The following is a 12,127-nucleotide window of genomic DNA, read 5'->3' on the forward strand; positions in this document are numbered from 1 at the left end:
CACTAAAATTCCTAAGTCCTTTTAAATGTCAGTGTTACTAAATGTTTTACCATTTAGAATGTACGTATGTATGTAGCCAATACTGACCGCTGTGGTACCCGATTGGTGACAGGGACCAAATCTGAGTGTGTACCATTAATAACCACCCTCTGTTTTCCATCACTGAGCCAGATACTTACCCACATACAGACATTTTCTCCCAGGCCAAACGTTCTAATTTTATATACTAACCTTTTATGTGGCACAGTATCAAATGCTTTGGAGAAGTCCAGATATACGACATCCATTGAGTCACCGCGGTCAAGTCTAGAACTTACCTCCTCATAGAAACTCATTTATGAGGAATAGGTCATGTCAAACTAATTTAAAGGGGTTGTCTCACTTCAGTAAGTGGCATTTATCATGTAGAGAAAGTTAATACAAGCAACTTATTAATGCATTGTTATTACCCATATTGCTTCCTTTGCTGTTTGGGTTCATTTTTCCATTACATTATACACTGATCGTTTCCATGGTTACAGACAAAAAAATAAAATAAAATAAATGGTGTGTGTAAAAAAAGAATGAAAACCGCACCAAAACCGCACCAAAACCGCATGCGTTTTTTGGTGCAATACAACCAGCAGAGAGAGAGAAGTCACTGGTATGAATATTTTTTAAAACTGATATTGCCTTGATGTGTTTTTAATAGTTTTTGTATAAACATGCTGTAGGTTATTGAATACTATTGTTTATAAACTCAATATGCTGGAAGCATAAAAGAAACAAAGCTACATGTGTTCTAGGAGCAAACATCAGCTCCAGTAAACTGTGGGTCCCGATTCCGGTCAGAATCCATGCCGGGTTTTGAAGTAGTAGTCTAGGACTATAAAAGGAAGCATTTTTAGGGGGACTGGTAGCTCCCTGTCAGTATAGAGTCCTTAAATATCAGAAATAAGGGACTGTCTACGACATTACTTAATTCTCTGAGGATACAGGGGTGTATGCCATCTGGTTCCGGCAATTTGCCTATTTTCTTTTATTATATCTTTTTAAGACGCCGCTGTACTTCTTCCTGGGTCAGACAGGGCACTTTAAATGGGGAATTTACTTTTACATTCTGTATTTTATCTGACAGTTTCTTTTCCTCAGTGAATACAGTGGAGAAAAAGGATATTTAATAGCTTTGCTTTCTCCTCATCGCTCTCTACAGCTCCCCCCTCATTACTATGTAGAGGACCAACACATTTGGATTTATACCTTTTACTATTTATATAAATGAAGAACATTAGTACATTTTAGGTTTAGGGTTTATGTCTCTCACTTATATCTTCCCGGAGTGTGGGATTAAGGCTACTTTCACACTAGCGGTCGTCGGTCCGCTCGTGAGCTCCGTTTGAAGGAGCTCACGAGCGGACCCGAACGCCTCCGTCCAGCCCTGATGCAGTCTGAATGGAGCGGATCCGCTCAGACTGCATCAGTCTGGAGGCGAGCGGATCCGTTCAGACTTACAATGTAAGTCAATGGGAACGGATCCGCTTGAAGATGACACCATATGGCTCAATCTTCAAGCGGATCCGTCCCCCATTGACTTTACATTGAGTGTCTGAACGGATCCGCTCAGGCATCTTGCGCACTTAGAAATTTTTCTAAGTTATTAATGCAGACGGATCCGTACTGAACGGAGCCTCCGTCTGCATTAATATGATCGGATCCGTTCAGAACGGATCCGATCAAGCGCTAGTGTGAAAGTAGCCTTAGACAGGACTTTACATAAAGGCAGACCCCTCCCTCTCTCCAGTTTTGACGATCCTTTCTAAACAGAACCCTGTATGTTAACCGCCCAGTCATAGCTATCACCCAGCCATGTCTCAGTTATTCCCACTATGTCATAGTCCTCCTCACACATCACTAATTTCAGTTCACCAGTTTCATTAGTCAGGCTTCTGGCATTAGTGTACATATAATTAAGAGGTTTTTGCATATTTTTTTTACCCTACAACTTTCCGTATGAACTGTGCTAGTCCCTCTCTCCATTCAAACAGCTGAATTGGGGGTTCCTGGGATTCAGACCCACACCGATAGTATACTGATGACCTATCCTGAGGATAGGTTATCCATATTTAGGTCTTCGAAAAATACCTTCAAATGGCTTCTATAGAATAAATAACACATGGCTACACCTGTCCATGGAATGTGTCCGGTATTGCACCTCAAGTTCATGGAGGAGAATGGGTCTGAGCGGCAATATTACAGGTATGGTAGACTGTGTTTACACACTGTGGCTCGACTGCAGCCATGGTTCTTACTCTAGGTTCTCCATAACTGCAGCAATATTGCAATATTTTGAAATGCTCTTGGAAAAACGACATGTAAACTCACCTGTACTGTTTCTTCAAGAAATTAGCCATGTTTTTCTAATCCTTGACAGCTCCTAGCTTTGTACTAGATAATGTAATTCAGGGATGTATTTTATAATTTAAAGGTATGATGAGAATATAGTTTCAATGTATCAGAAGGTCAGTGAAATAAATCTGTTTCCTAACGTTATAACACAAAACAACAAGACAGGCAGTGTTCACATATTTCCATTATCCAAGAAACCGTCATTCCTAGATGGTTGGCAAATTAATTTTCTTGTTGTTTGGATATGCGATTAGGGGGAGCATGTGTCAAAGGTATTTGGTTTCCTTTTAACCCTTCTGTTCATAACCTTGCCAAGTATTTTTGCAATCATAGTTATAGAAAGATAAGGGGAGAGGGAGACCTAGGGGTGGGCGATATGGCCTAAAATCTATATTGCGATATAATTTTAGGATAAGCATGTGCGATATGCGATATATTAAACATTTTATTTTATTACTTTTTATTTAATAACTATTAGCCTCCTTAGGGGCTAGAACCCTTGTCCTCTCACACTCTCCCTGCTGCCCTTTGCATAGTGCACACAGCAGCAGGGAGTTGACTATGGCAGCCAGGGCTTCAGTAGCGTCCTGGCTGCCATGGTAACCGAATGGAGCCCCGCGATTACACTGCTGGTGCTCCGATCAGAAGCTGCCACCCTGGGGCCACTGCCACCAATGATTTAATCGTGTAGAGGGCCCGCAATTAATATAATACTTAGAAGAGGGGGAGTAGAAGGGAGGGGCTGTGGCCACTGCGCCACCAATGAATATAGTTAATATGCCTGAATACAAACGTAGCCTGCATGTGCCGGCCATATCCCATACCTGGCCTCTATGACTGCACGCTGTGATCCGCTGCAATTTACCCCTCAGGAACTCTCCGCTCTCATTGGTGGCGCATTGGCCACAGTCCCTGCCCTCCTCCTCTCTGTTCTCATTGGTGGCGCATTGGCCACAGTCCCTCCCCTCCTCCTCTCTGTTCTCATTGGTGGCGCAGTGGCCACAGTCCCTCCTCCTCCTAGTCTGTTCTCATTGGTGGCGCAGTGGCCACAGTCCCTCCTCCTCCTAGTCTGTTCTCATTGGTGGCGCAGTGGCCACAGTCCCTCCCCTCCTCCATCTAGTCTGTTCTCATTGGTGGCGCAGTGGCCACAGTCCCTCCCCTCCTAGTCTGTTCTCATTGGTGGCGCAGTGGCCACAGTCCCTCCCCTCCTCCATCTAGTCTGTTCTCATTGGTGGCGCAGTGGCCACAGTCCCTCCCCTCCTCCATCTAGTCTGTTCTCATTGGTAGTCAGCGGCAACCGCACACAGTGGGGAGGGAGGGACTCCCTCCTTCTCCATTGTGCCGGCTCAGGAGAACATGGTGCGTGCCGAGAGCGGCGCATGCCATGTTCTACCGCGATATGGCGATATAAACAAAATCTCTATCGTTGGCTAAATTATATCGTTTTTATTGCATATCGCCCACCCCTAGGGAGACCCATTGATTATATGGCATTTAGGCTAGGGTCATACCACCTTTCTGTCATACAGTTAAGGGCCTGTTCACATCTCCTTTAGGCCCTAAATTTGGAATATGTACGGTGAATGTTCATGTGTATATGCTGACTGTATCCATAGGCCCACAGGGACCTGTTATACACCAAGAGTTTCCTTTGGTCATATGCCATACATTTCTTTTTTTCCCCATTATGGAATACTGCTGTATTATTTTTTTATGGGAGCCTATGGATGACATATCCTACTGAATGCCTGTACAGTGTGACTGGTCACTGCCTTATATTGAGCTCCTCTTGATGTATACCTCCAAAGAATGGCTCTGAACAGAATTTGAAAGCGAAACAAAAAGTGGTACTCTGTAAAGGCAGATTCACGGCTGTACGTGTTTTGCGGACCGCACATGCCCAGCGCTATATAGAAAATGCCTTATCTTGTCCGTGACTGCGGACAAAAATAGGACATGCTCTATATTTTCACAGGGGCCGTGAAAAGGGAACAACGACACAGAGAGCTGTCCACATAATTTGCGGCCCCATTGACATGAATGGGTCCGCACCCGTTCCGCAATTTGCGGACCCAGAATTACGGTTGTGTGAATGGACCCTTTAACAGAGAATGTACTGGGATCTTTGATTTCACTGCACCTTGGGGAATCTCTTTCTTCCATGTTCACTGCTGCTACCTGAATGCCAACCGATAAGACTGCTTACCTGTGGTACTGTTAAAGCCTAGCGCCACTGTGCCAAGATTTACTAAAAGTATATTTCTTAACATGGCCTTACCCCCAGCTACTGTGTATAGTACATGCATAAACCGGAATCCATAACATCCGGGGACACGCAGGAGAAAGCAGTTGGGTGGTAAATGCAGCGTAGTATGTTGCAAGAGACTTCATTTTTATAGAGTACATTAAAAAAAATGTGGTTTTGCAAATGGAGTTAGGCTTTAATCACAAATTGCAGGATAAGTAGCTAAGAGGTGATTTCATTGTCTAGCTTGTCATGGGAACTGCACCTTTAAGATGAAAAAGTTGTTGGAAAAATTATTCAATTACCATGCTACCTGCGGCTTGGGAACAAGCTATTTATATTCTTTTAAGCCGTCGTGATTAAAAAAAAAAAAAATAGAGTGCACAAAGACTCGGCTGGAGAAATGACAGATGAATGAGGGAGACATCACAATGTACAACAGCGGGTGTGTGAGAGGAAATAAGAAAAATGACAGGGCTAAGAAAAACTGAGATCTACAGCATGTGGTTGACTGATACGATGATTTACATTGAAATCTCGTGTAGGACAAACCTCCAGAATGACAGAGGAGACGCAAACAATACTCACAGAGTAATGGCCAAGGTGAAAGAGAGCTGCTGATCGATTGGCAAAGCACACTGCAATCTCCTCCGTGCCAGGGATGCCATGTGAGATACCCTGCAGGACAGGAAAAACAGGTAGAACATTGAGATCTGATGACTTTCTGAAAAGGAGACGTTCTGCATTTTACACTGGTCAGGAAAAAAATGGTGTAATACAACATATTCATCTGGTATAAGTATAGAGGCATTATCTGGACGGGTATGAATAAACTCATAGGGGGCGTGGCTAACTGCCAACATGGCCGGACGTGTCTGAGAGCAGCTCCGGCTCCATAACTTCCATCCTGTGTAAGGGTCCATTCACACGTCCGTTTTTTCTTTCCTGATCTGTTCCGTTTTTTGCGGAACAGATCTGGACCAGATCTGGACCCATTCATTTTCAATGGGTCCAGAAAAAAATCGGACAGCACAATGTGTGCTGTCCGTTTCCATTGTTCCGTTCCGCATGTCCGAAAAAATATAAAACATGTCCTATTCTTTTCAGCAAAAATCTGATCCTGGTACAATACAAAGTCAATGGATCCGCAAAAAACGGATGACATACGGAAACATTTTCAGGAACAACGGATCCGCAAAAAACGGACCGAAATTCGGGATATAGAAAAATACTGACGTGTGAATGTAGCCTAATCCTGAGCTGGCATCAAAGATTTTTCTCCCATACCTGAGCTACAGAACCCACAGAGTTCGCACATCCCGATCATGGGCCCTAGCAAAGAGCAGCAAGCGGCGGACCGTCTGAAAGAGTTTGCTCGTCAGGACCCACAGCATGGCGCCGCGGCCGCCTCCTCTCCTCGTGCACCGCTTACCAGGGGACAAGCTGGACAGGCCTCAGCGACGGAGGGGGAGCCTGAACTTACCTTGCAGGTATCCCACAGTCAGCTAATGGCTGCCATCATGGGTTGCCAGTCGTCACTTACAGGCAAGATAGAGGAGGTCAGAGTGGACCTAGGCCTCCTGCGCCATGACATCCAGCAGCTAAGGGAGAGGGTCCGGCTTACAGAGGAAAGGGTGTCTGAGCTGGAGGACTCGACCAGGCCCCTGGCTGCTAGGGTGACTGCTGTGGAGGGAGCGGTTGAAATGTGGCGTCAGAAGTGTGACGACCTAGAAAACCGCTCGAGGAGGAACAACATCCGCATACTGGGCATGCCTGAGAGGACCGATGGATCCGACCCTGCTACATTCTTAGAGGGATGGTTCAAGTCAACGTTCCCAGATGCGTCCTTCTCGGCGGTTTTTGCGGTAGAGAGAGCCAACCGGGTCCCGGCTCGGATGCCCCCACCTGGGGCCCCATCAAGACCACTCCTTGCCCGGATGCTCAACTGGCGGGATCGTGACCTCATTCTCTCCAAGGCTAGAATTAAGCAAACCATTACCCTCGGATCTGCTAATATCTCCTTGTATCCGGAAGAGGGCTACGTTTACATCTATAAAGAAACGCTTGCAAGATATGGATTTACAATATTCCATGGCCTACCCGGCCCGCTTGAGAGTTTTGGATGGCGGGAAATCACACTTCTTCAATAACCCCAGGGAGGCTGAGGACTGGCTCCCGGTGAGACCTCGGAATGCGCCGCAGAGATGAGAGGACAATCCTATGACAACAAACACACTTGTTCTGGATCCGGGACAGAACTTGTTCATCCTCTGGTTCTTTTATTATGAGCATTTAAAGAACTACTGGACTTTCATGTGAAACTTTCATCTGACGGCTAGCGGGTGTGAGGGGCCCGTGAGTATGTCAGTAATTTGCCTCAGGTTATGTTTTACGGTTAATTAGCCATGCTTATAATTGATATTGGGAGTCAGTGCTCTCATCTGCACTTGTTTGCACTACCTCTGCACTGTGCAGGTCCCCCGTTAACATGGTCACTAATTGAATGTGCTTCAAATGTGTTTACTGCCCGGTACGCCGGGATCCATTGTTAGGTTATCTGTTTAACGGTTTGTATGTTAACTGGTACATCATCTATTGCTATGTGATACATTGCCGTGACAGTATTGCGGCGGGTGCCTGTGGGTTTCCTGGATCCTCCCACTCAATGATCACACGGTGCTCATGGCATTTATAACATATATGTCCTAGAATGTGCGCGGCCTTGGGGGTCCCAGGAAGCGCATGGCGGTATTCGCACAAGTCCGGTTGTACAACCCTCACATCCTGTGCCTCCAGGAGACCCATGTCACTGCCGAAACAGAAGGTAGACTATGTAAACCTTGGGTGCAATGGGTTAAAAGCGCATACGGTACGTCATATTCTAGGGGTGTGTCCTTGCTGGTTTACCGTTCGGTAAGGTGGGAGGTACATCAGGAGGTGGTGGATCCTGAGGGCCAATATATTTTTGTATTTGCACATTTAAATGGCGCTCCCTATGTTATACTTAACGTGTATATACCTCCTCCTGCCAACCTCGGTGTTCTGCAGGCCGCGGCGAGCTTTGCAGCCCAGTTCCCTTTTTCTAATATATTGTGCATGGGAGACTTCAACATGGTGGGTAATGAGACATTGGATAGGTTCCAGGCCAATCCTCGCGCAGACGGCACACAGGCAGGTGTCACGCGGCTTGGAAGATTCATCTCGGAGCTGGGGTGGCTAGACGTGTGGAGGGAAAGGAATCCTTCCAATAGGGAGTTTTCTTGTTTTACACCCTCCAGAGGGGCGCTGTCTCGCATCAATTACCTACCTGACCATTTCTGACGTGAAGTATATGCCTCAGGGACCGTCTGATCATGCACCTATTGTGGGGACTTTGCTTTCATCTGAAGGGGAGTCACGAGTTCAGTCTACGCATACATCCATTTTGGCTGTCCCTGATGAATATAAATGACCGCATTCCTGACCAACTGAAAGTGTTTCTGGACCTAAATGCGGAAGGGGACGGTGATGCTCTTATATTGTGGGATGAATAAACTCATAGCATTACAGCTGCTCGTTTAGAAAGTCTGCACTATTGCAACAGGTCACATTTTTGCCTAAAAAGAGTGGAGATATCTCAAGAAATGTGACAAAAAGCAAACCTCATGTCTCAAAATAGAGTTACAGCCAGGCACAGAGGCATACTGGTATAGTACAGGCCCAGGAACGGTAAACATTTGAGTGTATTTTACTGTAAAGCATTTTTCAATGTTATAATTGTAAAATCTTTATTTCTTATTATATTATAGCTAGATGTCTATAGAAGTAACATGCAAATTAGAGCTTTTCCAGAAAGAAGAAAACTGTCTCACTGGTGCCACCTAGGGAGTATTCTCTCTTATGGAGGAGAGCTAAAGGTAATACTTTTTTCCTGGGGGCATTGTCTGACAGACAACCTACATCAACTGGATGTCCACTACAATTAATCTGGTATTTTATTAATATCTGGAGCATCGTGGTGGTGGCGGTGGGGGGGTTGTTTATCGCCATTTCTGTGATAACTGAATGAGGTGAAGCTGATGTCCAGATGTGGTCCTAAAACCTATGCCACCACCTACCACAGAAACGGGTTTCCTGCTATTTATTTTCTCCAGGGTGACGCCAAAGAGTAGCCATAGTAAGTGACTGCGCCTTGGCTGATTTGAGTCTGAAATCCACAACCTGTTTCATATGATCACTGCTCTATCCCTGCCAGATGCTTTACACTGCAGCCCTGTTTGTTCACATAAGCTGCAGTGTGAAAGCACATCCTGTACTTTGAGATAAGAAGCTCGGTGTTGTGTAGACGCATGCACTACGTGCCTCAGCAAGTTGACAAATATGGCTCACCCCGAAATATTCTCACAGACTGGTACACAAGTCTTAGGTCCCTTTCACGCGAGCGTGATTTCCGCGCGGGTGCTATGCGTGACGTGAAAGCATAGCACCCGCACTGAATCCGGCACCATTCATTTCAATGGCTCTGTGTACATTTTTTTCACGCATCACTTCTGCAATGCTTTGAAATTGCAGCATGTTCTATATTCTGCGTTTTTCACGCAGCCCTGGCCCCATAGAAGTGAATGGGGCTGCGTGAAAAACGCATTGCATCCGCAAGCAAGTGCGGGTGCGATGCATTTTTCACTGATGGTTGCTAAGAGATGTTGTTTGTAAACCTTCAGTTTTTTATCACGCGCGTGAAAAACGCATTAAAACGCATTGCACCCGCGTGGAAAAAACTGAACAACTAAACGCAATCGCAGACAAAACTGACATGTTTTAGTGCCAAAATCGCAGCATTTTCACTGAACGCACCCTGAACGCATCCGGATCAAATCCGTCACGCCCGTGTGAAACCAGCCTTAAAAGTCTTTTTACACAGACCAGGATCAGGTCAATTTCGGGGTTGAGCATTTGTAGAAACGCTTGTTTCGGATAAGTGGCCCTGTTTTGCTGGCACCAAAAATCTGTGTGGGGAGATTTATCAAACTGGTGTAAAATAGAACTGGTTTAGTTTCCCATAGCAACCAATCAGGATCCACCTTTCATTTTCCAAAGGAGCTGTGAAAAAAGATAGGTGGAATCTACTTTACACCAGTTTAATAAGTCTCCCCCAGAGTTTCTGTGCAGCTGATCATGCGGTCTAAACAGCAATTTGCCGTCTAGGAACAATAATTTTTTCTGGGGACAAGTGATCGCTATATCGATCGCTTGTAACCACTAAGTGGTGGCGATTGCTTCCTATAAAAGAGTCATCTCTGCTGACGATCAGGCAATTATCAGGAAGGTTTAGTTCATTCCCAATAATTGCCTGTTATATTGCTCAGTGTAAAAATAGGATTTTTTGTGCTTACCTGTAAAATCCTTTTCTCGCTGAGTTCATTGGGGGACACAGGAGACCATGGGTATAGCTGCTGCTGCCACCAGGAGGCGACACTAGGCAAAAAAAAGTGTTAGCTCCTCCTCTCAGCTATATCCCTCCTGCATACACTGAGCTAATCAGTTTGTACAAATACAGTAGGAGCAGCCAGGAGAAGCCAACAGAAACCAATTGTATGAAAGAGAGCTGGAGATGGGACCCACCAAAAAGAACCAGCAATGAACTTACTGGGTGGGTGCTGTGTCCCCCAATGAACTCAGCGTGAAAAGGATTTTACAGGTAAGCACAAAAAAACAAACATTTTCTCGCTCGTATCATTGGGGGACACAGGAAATCATGGGAAGTTCCAAAGCAGTACCATGGGGAGGGAATAAAAGACTATCTAAAACAAATCTAAGGCCGGTCATAAGGCCCTGCACAGAAATATGGGGAAAGGATACACATGAACCCTGAATAGGACAGGAAGAGCATGAACCAGGAAGGCCAGCCAGAGAATGTAGAACGCACGGTGTGAGACTGGACAAAAAGAGGAAAACCCAGTTAAACGAAGCCCAAGGGCTCGAGAGGCTTCAGAAGATGTGGATAGCAGCACATAATATCAAGGATAAGCATGTCTGACGATTGAAGATGATGTGCGGAAGGTACTTCCGGATAACGAGGACCACAGAATTGGTGTGGGAACCTGGACTGGAAACACAGGATGTCTTGCATGGCAATAGGCCCCATAGAAAACAGAGGGGTGGCTATTCAACAGAAACGAACCTGTAGAATCTGGGTATGCACGAGACCTGGTGAATGAGCAACAGGAAAACCCAGACACAACCTTACCCAATATGTAATGTTCACATACACACCTTCTCCCCCTGAAGAAGCTTTACGTGAAACGCGCGTTGGGGTTTCGGTTCACCACTCAGGTACCTATGCCATGGCTCCATTGTGGGCAGCTCAGCTGTAGTTATCCAGGTTCTATGTATGGTTGCACTTTGCACTTTATACCTTTTGTACTATTTTGGATCTCCATTCTGGCTTGTTATCGTGGCTTTGTTCATATATATATATATATATATATATATATTTTTTTTTAGATATCCGATTCATGTTATTTATTATGCTATTTATATGATCTAATTAGTCTGGATATTTCTAATTATATGTACATGTCTATATACTAGTGGTGCCGTGTATATATATATATATATATATATATATATATATATATATATACATATATATATATATATATATATATATATATATATATTTTTTTTTTTTTCCAATGTGTTCCATACCCACCACAATACCATCCTTTATCTGTATTTTATTTTATATTGTCTCGTGTTGAGACCTAAATAAAGTTTATATTTATTTATCTATTTGTGCCAGCCTTTTCCCCTTCTTTGGTGTTCCCCAATGTGTAAGTATCAGGATGGGATACTTCAACCCAGGAAAAAAACTGGGAAAACTGGAAGGAATTACTGGGCAACTGGAAGAGGACTAGTCCTGTAAGGATCTCCCAGGTACGTGAGGAGACCCCGTGGGCCAATTTGTAAAAGAAAATAGCGAGTAGCCACTCCTTTGTAAAGAATCCAGCACGAAAAGAGACTAAAAAGTATGGAATAGGATTACCCATCAAGACAGAGATAAGGGATGGCCAAAGGGGACAAAAAGCCACAACGGGAACCAATCAGAGGAAGAAAATGAAAAACCATAAACAAATGGTGAGTAGTCTAAGACTGTGTCCCCGGGGTAATAGCATCCCAGCTGTGCAGCAGAAAGCAATGCGGCAGAAGAGTGCAGCCAAAGCAACCTCCGCCACTGTGAGTGATGCTGGATCCAGGACCATGTCATGACTGGCATTAGACAGCCTGAGGAAGCTGAGCAACCGCACTCTTAAAAGAGAGCAGGCTACAATACATGAGAGAGAGCACATACACTCGCCGGAATACACTAATGGAAGCCGATCCAAAAGGTAAGGATCGCAGCATACATCTCTGCTTAAAAAGGAAACGCCCCCTAAGGAGCAGGTATTGTGTAAGACAGATGCCCCCAGAGCCATAGAAGCTTGTCGTGAGACTTCTAACAAAAGAAGCTGCTTGATA

The 12,127-nt window shown here is 44.8% G+C and overlaps 1 protein-coding gene across 1 annotated transcript in view; it reads right to left on the reverse strand.

Moving 5' to 3' along the window:
• Positions 1 to 12,127, reverse strand: part of SMYD4 (SET and MYND domain containing 4) — a 95,422-nt gene that overhangs the window by 9,182 nt on the left and 74,113 nt on the right. The window contains exon 4 of the mRNA XM_044283880.1: positions 5,219 to 5,308. Within this exon, the coding sequence (XP_044139815.1) occupies positions 5,219 to 5,308 (90 nt within the window). The remainder of the gene's footprint in view (positions 1 to 5,218; positions 5,309 to 12,127) is intronic.

Source organism: Bufo gargarizans, chromosome 3, assembly GCF_014858855.1.
Source record: "Bufo gargarizans isolate SCDJY-AF-19 chromosome 3, ASM1485885v1, whole genome shotgun sequence".
NCBI lineage: Eukaryota > Metazoa > Chordata > Amphibia > Anura > Bufonidae > Bufo > Bufo gargarizans.